The 12,015-nt window shown below is 47.2% G+C and overlaps 1 protein-coding gene across 11 annotated transcripts in view; it reads left to right on the top strand.

Annotated features, from left to right (window-relative positions):
* The first annotated feature begins 32 nt into the window (after window positions 1-32).
* SMC1A (structural maintenance of chromosomes 1A) overlaps window positions 33-12,015 on the top strand; it is a 47,353-nt gene continuing 35,370 nt past the window's right edge. For 5 of the 11 annotated variants that reach the window (XR_006295710.1, XM_043570556.1, XM_043570555.1 and 2 more), the window contains exons 1-15: window positions 53-257; window positions 4,279-4,467; window positions 4,578-4,690; window positions 5,673-5,876; window positions 5,970-6,208; window positions 6,867-7,125; window positions 7,208-7,348; window positions 8,034-8,116; window positions 8,272-8,479; window positions 9,536-9,721; window positions 9,814-9,993; window positions 10,091-10,237; window positions 10,337-10,474; window positions 11,280-11,396; window positions 11,503-11,609. Coding sequence is in view for 8 of the 11 variants with exons in the window: in XM_043570556.1 (XP_043426491.1) it covers window positions 149-257; window positions 4,279-4,467; window positions 4,578-4,690; window positions 5,673-5,876; window positions 5,970-6,208; window positions 6,867-7,125; window positions 7,208-7,348; window positions 8,034-8,116; window positions 8,272-8,479; window positions 9,536-9,721; window positions 9,814-9,993; window positions 10,091-10,237; window positions 10,337-10,474; window positions 11,280-11,396; window positions 11,503-11,609 (2,420 nt within the window). In the remaining 3 variants the exon portion in view is untranslated. Of the gene's footprint in view, window positions 258-4,278; window positions 4,468-4,577; window positions 4,691-5,672; window positions 5,877-5,969; window positions 6,209-6,866; window positions 7,126-7,207; window positions 7,349-8,033; window positions 8,117-8,271; window positions 8,480-9,535; window positions 9,722-9,813; window positions 9,994-10,090; window positions 10,238-10,336; window positions 10,475-11,279; window positions 11,397-11,502; window positions 11,610-12,015 lie in introns of all 11 variants that reach the window. The other 6 variants (XR_006295708.1, XM_043570552.1, XM_043570554.1 and 3 more) reach the window with 4 other exon arrangements.

The following is a 12,015-nucleotide window of genomic DNA, read 5'->3' as shown; positions in this document are numbered from 1 at the left end:
CGGAAGCCGGAAATCCCGTTAGGCCTGGACTTATTCTCGCGAGGTTTGTCTTCCGCCCGGCCTGCACTGCGGTGTTTCCCGCGCGGGCTACCCCAGTTCCCGGGCGTACGGCGCGGCCTTTTGTACAGCCGCCGGCGCCGCCGCTGTCATGGGTTTCCTGAAACTGATTGAGATCGAGAACTTTAAGTCGTACAAGGGTCGGCAGATTATCGGACCGTTTCAGAGGTTCACCGCCATCATTGGACCCAATGGCTCTGGTGAGATAAACCTGGCTGCGGCCCTCCGCACGTCCCAGCCTGGACCCCCTATCCGGCAGCAGAGTAGTCCAACCCAGCCCGTGTGACCTGAAATGTCGGGAACCCTCACAGGTTCCTCTCCCTCCTGTGCGGGCTCAACTCGAACCCGCTTTGCCCGCTCGAGTGCTCTAACTCAAATCTCTTCCCCAGGTGTCACTTGCCCGCTCTCTGTGCGGCCCCCTCCCCGGAGCAAGTGGTACGGGCCGATCTGTACGTTACTCCGCCCACTGCCCCCTCCCGCCAAAAGTGGCGCGTCCGGAGCCGACTGCCAGCGGCGGGCCGTTCAGTCCTCCGCCGGACCTGCTGCTTCCGGCTACTTCCCCTTGCCTTGTTTGAACCCTCCGGAGGGTGTGGGACCGCTGGTAGCCCTCCCTTGGCCCCCGGTCTCCAGCGGTACACTTCTGCCTCAGCCCAGCGCCCCCTCCCGCTTCGCTCTGGTATGCTCCAATTCGTCCTTTTTTTTACTCTCCTCCGGAGGCGGCAGTTTTGAATTTCTGATCCCGCGCTCGCCTCTCCAGCTGGAGTGCTTGGGGTCTCCACCCTCCACCCCCATCTCAGAGATGGGGGTGCTTCGGCATCCCTTTAATTTACCACTGAAGCCGTTAAAAGAACTCTTCCGCTCGCCAAATTTATTGAATGCTTACAGTTTTGTAAGGAGTTATTCGAGGTGCTGTGGAAACAGTGAAGAATAGAGTAAGCCTTACTCTCGGGACTTGCATTCCAGAGGGGAAAGACAATAATAAAGAAGGAGAAAATAAGACTATTCGGCTGTGATACATGCTATGCAGGAAATTAGGTTGATGGGATACAGTGACTTGGGTGGTGTCTTTGGAAAGAGTGGTCAGTAAATACTGTATTGTGTATTTGAAAGTTGCTGAAGGAATAGATCTTAAAAGTTCTCATCACAAGAAAAAAAAATCGTTTATGTGAGGTGATGGATGTTAACTAACTAAACTTATTGTGGTAATCATTTCTCGATATAGACAGCTATGGAATCATGTTGTACACCTGAAACTAACACAATGCTATATGTCAGTTATATCAACAAAACTGGGGAGGGGCAAAGAGTGGCTAGGTAACACCTCTATTTCATATCTTAACGCCTCATTTCTAAATGATACACCATGGATTCCTTCCATCTACTCCCATAGGCAGTCTGTTTGGAATCCCACTGTGTTCCTCCACCCCAGAGATATTTTAGCTAAATTATTTCCTAGTATGAGGGGCTTTTGCTTGTGTTTGGTGCTCTTTGTAGAGCAGGGTTTCTCAACAGCGGCATTGTTGACATTTCTAGCAAGATAATTCTTTGCTGTGAGGTAGGTCCTGTGCATTGTAGGATGTTTAGCAGCATCTTTGGCTTTTTCCCACTAGATGATAGCACCCCTACCTCCCAGATGTGACAACCAAAAATGTTTCCAGATATGCCTGTGTCCCCCTGAGAGGTGGGGCAGATCACTCCCTGCCTTCCCCATCCTCGCTTGAGGACCACTGGCTTAGAGGACTAATGCTTGGGGTTTCACTCCAGTTTCTTAGGATGTTCGAGTGGTGGCCCCCGTGGAAAGAGCCAGGATGCACCTCTTGGCATTCACTCCCCTCAGCGTGGGTAGATTTGTATACCCAGCTGTTCCAAAAAGACCCCCTTGGTCTGGACCCTGTCCCCTCCCCCAATTCTTCAATGCCCACCTCCACAACCCATTCCTTGGCAGAGAAGAAGAGTGAATTGCGTTTCTTCTGTGGCACACAGTAGACACTTGGCACATGTTAATGTTTACTTTCTTCTGTCTTGTATTTATGGTGTATGTTTTTGTGTTTTCATTACTGGTTTATGAGTGCCCCAAAGAAGACATTCCTTAAAACATTTTATCAGTGTTCAGCTCATAATGCATGTTATAAAAATGTTTACAATATGGAATGATTGCTCATAGGGAGGGCTTTGATTGTGAGACGTTCTAACCATCTCTGGAGAGCATGGGAGAAGCCTAAAGGTTGGAAGTGGGTGCCTAAAAGTCTGACTCCTGGTCAGCATGGTGTGCTAGTCCTGCTCTGATAAGGGAGACAGAGCTGAGTTCAGACCTGTGTTAAGATAGGAGTGCCATTTATTGAGCACCAGTGTGTGTCAGGTACTTTATTTATTGGGACCTTTTACATTTAAATTCTCAAAATGACCCAATCAGGGAGGTACCATTATCTTTGTTTCATAGGTGGAAGAGTGAGGCACAAACAGTTGTGATCACTTGCACACTAATTGATTCTCAGAGCCAGGGTCAGAAATTGTGCCTGTCATACTTCAAAGCCTTGTGCTCCTGCCACTCCCAACAGAGAACTGTGTGCTAAGCGTTATTTTAGAGGCTTTACCTATCAGTTGTGGTTTTTTAGATTTTCGAAGTGAGGGAATGGAAGGTCAGCTAAGAATTGGTGAAACTAAGAACCTGGTCTATTGGACTAGAACCCGAGCTCTTAATCATGGTGTTGTACTGCTTTGGAAGGAACTGGGCTGTTATTTTTATACCTGAGTAGAAAGGTGTGGGAAATCAGGTCTTCCGTTCAAGGTCATATAACATGCTGGGGTATAATCCTGAAGTAGCATTTATAGAGATTAAAGTGTTCTCCCACCCCCCACCCCCAGTCTAAATTGAAAAAAATTTTTTTCCCTGAGTCTAAAATGAAGAAAGTAACAATTGTGACTCCACTATTGAAAAGATAACCACTCTTAATGTTAAAAAAATCTTAATTATTTGAATAGCTGATATATGCACACAGTATACAATTTTTAAAAATCCCAAAGGATAGACAGTAAAAAGATACCCTTCCCTGACCTGTTAACCTATTTTCCTTCTGGGAAGTGACCACTGGTTACACTGTTCACATTTTCATGTATTTTTTTTCTATGCCTTTGCCTCTCCCCAAGTTTTTATTATGAAAATATTCAAACCTACTTGTGTGTTTTGCTTAATCATTGGAAAGTAAGCTGTGGACTTCATGACATTTCACCTCTAGGGATTCAGCATTCGACTCCTAAAATCATCATTCTCTTGTGTCACCAGTAGACTGTGATCACACCCGGGAAAATTAATTTCCTTGTTGTCGTCAGTTATCTAGTTCATATTCAAGCTTCCCTAATTGTTCCCCAGAATGTCGTTTTGGCTTTGGCTTTGGCTTTGGTTTTGGTTTTGGTTTTAAAGGGAAACTCGAATCCAATCAAAGTTCGTGCACTGCCTTTGCTTATTTCTCAGTAATCGCTTGTGTTCTGGAGTGGTTCTCCACATGTTTCTTTTTAGACATTCACTTTTTGAAAAAATCAGGCCAGTTGTCTTGGAGAGTATCTCACATTCTGTGTTTGTCTTAAGGTTTCTTCATAGTGTCACTTACTATGTTCCTCCAACTACTATATTTCCTGTAAACTGGAAGGTAGGTCTAAAGGCTTGTTCAGATTTAGGTGAAATATTTTGGCAAGATACTTCATAGATGATGCTGTATGCGTCATATCGTATCACAATAGGAATATGCCTTTTAAAAAATATAGTAAAATACACATAGCAAAATTTGTCATCTTAACGATTTTTTAAGTGTACAGTTCAGCCATGTTAAGTATCTTCACATTGTACAACTGATCTCCTGAACTTTTTCATCTTGCAAAACTGAAAGTGTACACAGGAAACAGCAACTCCCCATTAGCACCTTCCCTTAGCTCTTTTTTTTTTTTTTTAACTTTTAAACTTGGTTGAGATCAAACTATATTTTTTGTTATAGTTATATTATCTGCTTATTTCTTCTATTATGGGCATTTCCCCGTGTCGTTAATGGTTGTAGAACAATCCATTATGTGAATATGCTGTTTCCTTAGATGGGATTCTAGTCTTTAACTGCTGTAGGTAATAGCTGCAAAGGGACTGTTTTTCTCAGCCCTTGAACCAGGGCTCCGGTGGGGGCAGAGCAGTGTTCCCTGACTTCCCCTCCTCTGCTTTGTCCCCTACTCCCTTAGGTAAGTCAAATCTCATGGATGCGATCAGCTTTGTATTGGGTGAGAAAACCAGCAACCTGCGAGTAAAGACCCTGAGGGACCTGATCCATGGAGCTCCTGTGGGCAAGCCAGCTGCCAATCGGGCCTTTGTCAGCATGGTCTACTCTGAGGAGGGTGCTGAGGACCGCACCTTTGCCCGTGTCATTGTTGGTGGGTGAGGCTGGCCAGAAGGCTCCCCTTGGGTCCCGGGAGGTGACTAGACTAGTTGACTGGGATAGGTGGATGTCTGACCTTCAGCTAACTCATGCACTGTCTTGTAGGGGGTTCTTCTGAGTACAAGATCAACAACAAAGTGGTTCAGCTACATGAGTACAGTGAGGAATTAGAGAAGTTGGGCATTCTCATCAAAGCTCGTAACTTCCTCGTCTTCCAGGTGAGCATTTTTAACAATTATTGGCTGTCTGCTCTTTGCTGATCCTTGTCCCATCCTCACTGGGCCTGCTTCATCTTGAGCTTCATCTCTCCCCTGAATTAATGTAGCAGCTTCTTCACTGGGCTTACAAGACTCCAGTCTGTCCTCTTCCAGTTCATCCCTTAGGCTAGGTTCATCTTACAAAGACACAAATCTGTTTCTTTCCTTTTCCTCCTTAAAGCATTTCAGTGATTGCTCATTGTCTTATGATGGTGGTTCTCAAATTATAGTCTCTGGATCAGCATCAACTTGGGGACATGCTAGAAATGCACCTTCTCTGGTCCCATCCCAGATCTATAGACGTAGAGACTATGGGATGGGGCCCAGCACTGAGTGTTTTACCAAGCTCTCCAGGTTATTATGCATGCTAAATCATTGCTTTAGCATAAACTCCAAACTCCTGGCATTCAGGAAACATCATCCTTTGGTTCTTGCCCACCTTACTAGCCCCTCACCTGTCGGTATTTTTCCCTTCCAACCCTGCATTCCAGCTCAGTTAAACTGTTTATAGTTCCCCAAATTCACTTGCTTTCTTTGGCCTGCAGGCCTTTGCATATTAATTGTCCTTTACGTGAAATGACCTTCTCTCTTAACTTTCTTGGTTAGTTCTTCCTCATCTTTCAAACTCAACTTAGATGTCACCTTTGGGAAGCTTTCCTGGATAGACACTCCTATCAGTCTCCTACCCCCAAGCTTCACTTAGTGCTTTTTCTGTGTTGCTTCTGTCACTGCACATAACACATGGTGTTGTCTTTGCTTTTGTCTCTTTTGCTCTGTGTGCACCTCAAGAGGCAGGGAACGTGTCCTCAAGGCCCAGTGTGAAATGTGGCACCTAGTGCAGGGAGAGGGTCAGAGACCTTTTTCTGAATAACTGAGTAGAAATGGGTAGAAGGAACTGGGTTGGATAGGCTCTAAATGGGGAGAGTGTTTTGATCTTTACTAGGGTGCTGTGGAATCTATTGCCATGAAGAATCCCAAAGAGAGGACAGCTCTATTTGAAGAGATAAGTCGCTCTGGGGAGCTGGCCCAGGAGTATGACAAGCGAAAGAAGGAAATGGTGAAGGCTGAAGAGGACACACAGTTTAATTACCATCGCAAAAAAAACATTGCGGCTGAACGCAAGGAAGCCAAACAGGAGAAAGAAGAGGTAGGTGGCTAGGCTACCTCTGGGCTCTAAGGGGCCAGGGTCGAGCCAGTGCCTTACTGATGCACACCTGCCTCCGTGCTCCTGTTTGCGCAGGCCGACCGCTACCAGCGCCTGAAGGATGAGGTGGTGCGAGCTCAGGTGCAGCTGCAGCTCTTTAAGCTTTATCACAATGAAGTGGAGATTGAGAAGCTCAATAAGGAACTGGCCTCTAAGAACAAGGAGATTGAGAAGGACAAGAAGCGTATGGACAAGGTAGAGGATGAGCTGAAGGAGAAGAAGAAGGAGCTGGGCAAAATGATGCGGGAGCAGCAGCAGATTGAGAAGGAGATCAAGTAAGAGGCAGGCCTGGGCCTGCAACCTATGGGAAACCAAGAGGCTGTGCTGTTTCCTAGGGCTCCTCTGAGCCTAGAGTCCGGTGTTCGTCCTAGTTTGTCTTCCTCTTGACTTGCTTTGGCCAGAACCAAACACATTTCTTGACTTGCATTTTAGACAAAGCATTTGAGTACTCAGACTCTGGGTAGATGGCTACTCATGAAAGAGAGAACTTGAAAGGGGTGGGGACCTTGCCAAGTGAGAGGAAGCAATGGGAGGCCTGGCTACTAGAGTGGCTGGGAATGCCTTCCTGGAAGAGGAAAACTGGCGCTAGAAGTTTAAAGGACATGAAAAAGTTAGATCAGATGGGGGACAACTCCATGAACATAGGGCATTCTTGGGAGCTGTTACTGAGGGTCCTGGCCTGGCTAGGGCTGAGGCAGGAGTGGCAGCTTTACCTTATGGAATGGCCGGAATGCCAGGCTGAAGCCATCAGTTCCAGGGAGTAGTCAGACTGCCCCTTTTCTGAGGATCTGTGGGGCATCAGGTCCTCGTTCTTTAAGCAATTCCCTGAGGCTGGCTGGGACATCAGGCCCCCCCTTTGGGTAAAAAGCCTGGGAACCCTCTCTTCTGCCACAGTGCTAACTGATTTACCCACCACCCCCCCTCCGGCAAAAGGGAGAAGGACTCAGAGCTGAACCAGAAGCGACCTCAATACATCAAAGCCAAGGAGAATACCTCCCACAAAATCAAGAAGCTGGAAGCAGCCAAGAAGTCCCTACAGAATGCTCAGAAGCATTACAAGAAGCGTAAAGGTGACATGGATGAGCTGGAAAAGGAGATGCTGTCAGTAGAGAAAGCCCGGCAGGAGTTTGAGGAACGGATGGAAGAGGAGAGTCAGAGTCAGGGCAGAGACTTAACCTTGGAGGAGAATCAGGTAAGCTCTGGGAGGTTGGGGGTGGGGTGGGGGATTGCTGTGCTTCTACAGAGACTGATTTGGTTACCTGTTCCTAATACAGGTGAAGAAATACCACCGGTTGAAAGAAGAAGCCAGCAAGAGAGCGGCTACATTGGCCCAGGAGCTGGAGAAGTTCAATCGAGATCAGAAAGCCGACCAGGACCGGCTGGATCTGGAAGAGCGGAAGAAAGTAGAGACAGAGGTGGGCATGTGTTACAAGATTAGGGATGATGGTCCAGAGAAAAAAGAAGTGATGAAAGTCTTTTTTTTTTTTTTCTTTTTAATGTTTATTTTTGAGAGGGAGAGAGCGTGAGCAGGGGAGGGGGCACAGAGAGAGGGGAGCAGAGGATCCAAAGCAGGCTCTGTGCTGACAGCAGAGAACCTGATGCAGGGCTCAAACCCACGAACCGCAAGATCATGACCTGAGCCGAAGTCAGACGCTTAACTGACTGAGTTACCCAGGTGCCCCTTAACAGTAATGACAATAGCTAACAACTAGTAAGCATTTACTGTTTGCTAGGTACTATATTTTACATGTATTTACTCATTTAATTCCTCATTTTCCAAATGAGGAAACTATAGTGCAGAGGTGAAGTAATTTGCTTAAGGTCACATCATTATGAAGTGGCAGAACCAGGACATGTTCTACCCAGGCTAGGTAGAACGTCATGAGAAGGTCTCAGGGCTCTGGGAGGGGCATCAATTAGCAGAGCCACACTGAACACTGTTGTGTGTCTGCTTTTTAGTAGGTCTCCCCCATTAGTGACAGACTGTCCTGGACTGTTGGGCTTTTTGATCAGTGGGCACATAGCAGGTATAAGCCAGGGCCCCATGGTCTTAGAGTTAGCTTGCTCAGCCCCTGGTGATGGTGTATATTTGTCTTCCAGGCCAAGATCAAGCAAAAGCTGCGGGAGATTGAAGAGAATCAGAAACGGATTGAGAAACTAGAGGAATACATTACCACTAGCAAGTATGTGGCTCTGCAGCCTTTCCTCTTATTTCCAGGGCTGTTGTTGTGAACCCTATTTGTCCTGCCCCTCCTCAGGCAGGATCCCCAGAGTCCCTTTCAGCCAGGTATATTTTCTCACTAGCCAGGGTAACCCCTTGTGATCCCTCACTTTGTAGGCAGTCCCTAGAGGAGCAGAAGAAGTTAGAGGGGGAGCTGACAGAGGAGGTGGAGATGGCCAAACGGCGTATTGATGAGATCAATAAGGAGCTGAACCAGGTGATGGAGCAGCTAGGTGATGCCCGTATTGACCGCCAGGAGAGCAGCCGCCAACAGCGAAAGGCAGAGATTATGGAAAGCATCAAGCGCTTGTACCCTGGCTCTGTGGTAAGAATGGAAAGGGAACTCCTTTCCTGAGCACCTACTCTCCCACTGGCTGTCAGCAGCCCTGTGAAGACAAGATTGCTGATCCCTTTTTTACAGCTGGGGGAACAGGCTCAGAGAGATGAAATGACTTACCCAAAACAGCACAGCTTATAAGAATTGTAATCCAAACCCAACTTATGTCTGACTTGGAACCTCCTGTTCTTTCTATCACACCAGTTGCAACTTCTTGAAGGTTTTGTCTTGCTGCTTCCACTCCTCTGTGGGATGCTGGGAAACTGGAGAGGCCTTTGGAAGTGGGAGGAGCCACAGGATATGATTTAGTCTCATAGGAAGTAACTCTGCAGGCTTTGATATGAGCTCACATGGCCTGTACCAAGTGGTTCGTTTACTTGTAGGGATATCCTAGGCTTTATCAGAGCTCTTGGCCTCGTAAACCAAATCTTGAGTTCCCTGAGTATTCTCTCTCTATTGCTATCCATCCCTGGGTTCAACTTAATTTGGTCCCATAGATATTTCCTGATCTGTCCTCTAGACACTTCTGGGGGAGTTATAAGGATCTCTATTGCTATAATTCCTTCCCTGGGTTTAAGTTAATTTGGTTCCATAGATATTTCCTGATCTGTCCTCTAGACACTCCTGGGGAGTTTATAAGGATGATTTAGGCTCATTTCCTGCCCTTGAAGATCTTACCCATTATCTGATAGTTCTTAGGGAACCAGGATTAGCTTAGGGGGCATGGGGGACATGAACTAGAAAAAGATTTATTTTGCTGGGTGCTTGTGAGAATTTGAGGTAATGTATGTAAGGGGTATCTGACAGTGCCTGGGGCAGTAGTGGTCTGTGAAATGCTAAAACTGAGGTTTAGAAAGATGATTTTGGATTCAGGCATGACTGGAGTGATTGTTGCTTTGGGGACAGAGTAGGCTTTTCCTCCATAGCATGGAAGCTACGTTCCTCATGCAGGTTTTGGTCTGCCACTTCTGAACTGGGAATTGGGGTTCCTGAGTCAGTCCCCAAAAGCCTCATGCTTCAGTTTTCTCTTCTGACTTTCCTTAGTATGGACGCCTCATTGACCTCTGTCAGCCCACACAAAAGAAGTACCAGATTGCCGTGACCAAGGTTTTAGGCAAGAACATGGATGCCATTATCGTGGACTCTGAGAAGACAGGCCGGGACTGTATTCAGTATATCAAGGAACAGCGTGGGGAGCCTGAGACCTTCTTGCCTCTTGACTACCTGGAGGTGAGGCTGGTGGGGATGGGGTCAGGGCAGTGTGAGAGGGCCCCTTCTCCTAGCCCTCCATGTTCTCCCACTTACTGAGCTTCTTCCCATAGGTGAAACCTACAGATGAGAAGCTCCGAGAACTGAAGGGGGCCAAGCTGGTGATTGACGTAATTCGCTATGAGCCACCCCACATCAAAAAGGCCCTGCAATATGCTTGTGGCAACGCCCTTGTGTGTGACAATGTGGAGGATGCCCGCCGCATTGCCTTTGGCGGCCACCAGCGTCACAAGGTATGGATTCCCTTGTGCACATTGGAGCTGGACAGGCTTAGTATTGGAGACTCTTCATCTTCTCTCCCTCCTTCTCTCTTTTCCCTACTGTGTGTAGACGGTGGCACTGGATGGGACCCTGTTCCAGAAGTCAGGGGTGATCTCTGGTGGAGCCAGTGACTTGAAAGCCAAGGCTCGGCGCTGGGATGAGAAAGCGGTAGATAAGTTGAAAGAGAAGAAGGAGCGGTTGACAGAGGAGCTGAAAGTAAGTCATGGGCATTACTGTCCCCAGGGTTTGGAGTCCTAAGCCCAGGCTGGCCACTCCTGTTCTTATCACCTAGCTGTTCTGTCGTGTCCACTTCAGGAGCAGATGAAGGCAAAGCGGAAAGAGGCAGAGCTACGTCAGGTACAGTCTCAGGCCCATGGACTACAGATGCGGCTCAAGTACTCGCAGAGTGACCTGGAACAGACTAAGACAAGACATCTAGCCCTGAATCTGCAGGTGGGGCTTAGTCTTCAGCCCTGTCCTCCAAAGGCCACCCTCACATTCCTGGTCAGAGTTTCTCTGGGAGTGGAAATGTATCCCATTTCCCTCTCTCCTCCCAGCCTGCCTCAGGGAACCAAGCATAGCAGCCCGGGCTTCAGATCTCGACTTTATGGTGGGAGGCAGCTTACTTAATGTGTCATCATCAGTTTTTCATCTATTTGTAAAATGGGAGTTAGAATACCACCTGCTTTATAGCCTTCTTGCAAAGATTGAATGATTACATGCCTGTAAAGTACTTAGACTGATTCCTTGCGCCCGGTAAGTGCTCAGTAAATGTTAGATGCTATTATTAGCATTATTCGTTCAACAAATATCTGAGCTGCTTCTGAAAGTGAATTGAAAGTGAACGCTGGCATTTCAGTCCCTCTCGGTGGGGGTGCTCTTCTAGGTATATTAATGTGTTTGATCATAGGGTGCTTCCCGAGACCACCTGGAGGCATTATTTAAAGTGTAGTATAAATATCCCTTTACCTTCTTCTAAAATCAAAAAGTCTGAATTCCGAGGGTTATAGATAAGGAAATGTGGACCTGTAACTGATGATGTTTACCATGTGGATTAAAGCTAGCCAAATAGAGCCCGAGGAGGAAGCTGTGTGATGGTTCAAGTGGGAGATGATGGAACCTTGACTGGGGAATTGTGAGCCATGTTCTCTCAGCATGTGGAGAGCTAGCCCTTCTTTTGCAGGGGCCGGTGAGCTCAGGGTGGCTCCGTTCCTCCAAAGAGCCTGGTCTCTTTTTCCCTCAACCCTGTTTCCTGCAGGAAAAGTCCAAGCTGGAGAGTGAGCTAGCCAACTTTGGGCCTCGCATTAATGATATCAAGAGGATCATCCAGAGCCGAGAGAGGGAAATGAAAGACTTGAAGGAGAAGATGAACCAGGTTGGTAAGGGATGAACCATGCCAGTGTGTGCAGTGGGGTGGGACTGGGACTGGCAGCAGCACTCTGATCCAGAGGGCCTTTGCTGTCCCTTGCTTCTCCCCTCAGGTGGAGGATGAGGTGTTTGAAGAGTTTTGTCGGGAGATTGGTGTGCGCAACATCCGAGAGTTTGAGGAAGAGAAGGTGAAGCGGCAGAACGAAATTGCCAAGAAGCGGTAAGTGGAAGTGTGGGGTACAAGAGGACACACTGGGGTGCCCTTGAGCCCCCAGCCTGATATCCTGGGAAGTCACATGCCATCATAAGACAAAGAGCAGCTCTTAGAACGATGGGTGTAGTAGGTCGGCTTTAAAGAACAGGAACATCAGGGAGGCAGTGTGGCATGGTCTCATGCTTAAGAGTGCCAGCTTTAAATGTGATTTACCTGGGTTAGAATCCTAGCTCCATAACTCATTATCTTGGGCAGTGACTTGACCTCTCTGAGGCCCAGTTTCCTTATCTGTAAAGTGGGATAATAAGGATGCCTGTCTCATGGCATTTAGGCAGATCAAATGAACTCGTCCTTGTAAAGTATTTAGGATAATACTTAGCACCTACCAGGAGTAGTAAATGCTAGCTTTTGT

Source organism: Prionailurus bengalensis, chromosome X (assembly GCF_016509475.1).
Source record: "Prionailurus bengalensis isolate Pbe53 chromosome X, Fcat_Pben_1.1_paternal_pri, whole genome shotgun sequence".
Lineage (NCBI taxonomy): Eukaryota > Metazoa > Chordata > Mammalia > Carnivora > Felidae > Prionailurus > Prionailurus bengalensis.
The sequence above is the reverse complement of the archived record's forward strand: the minus strand, read 5'-3'. Positions and strand labels throughout refer to the sequence as shown.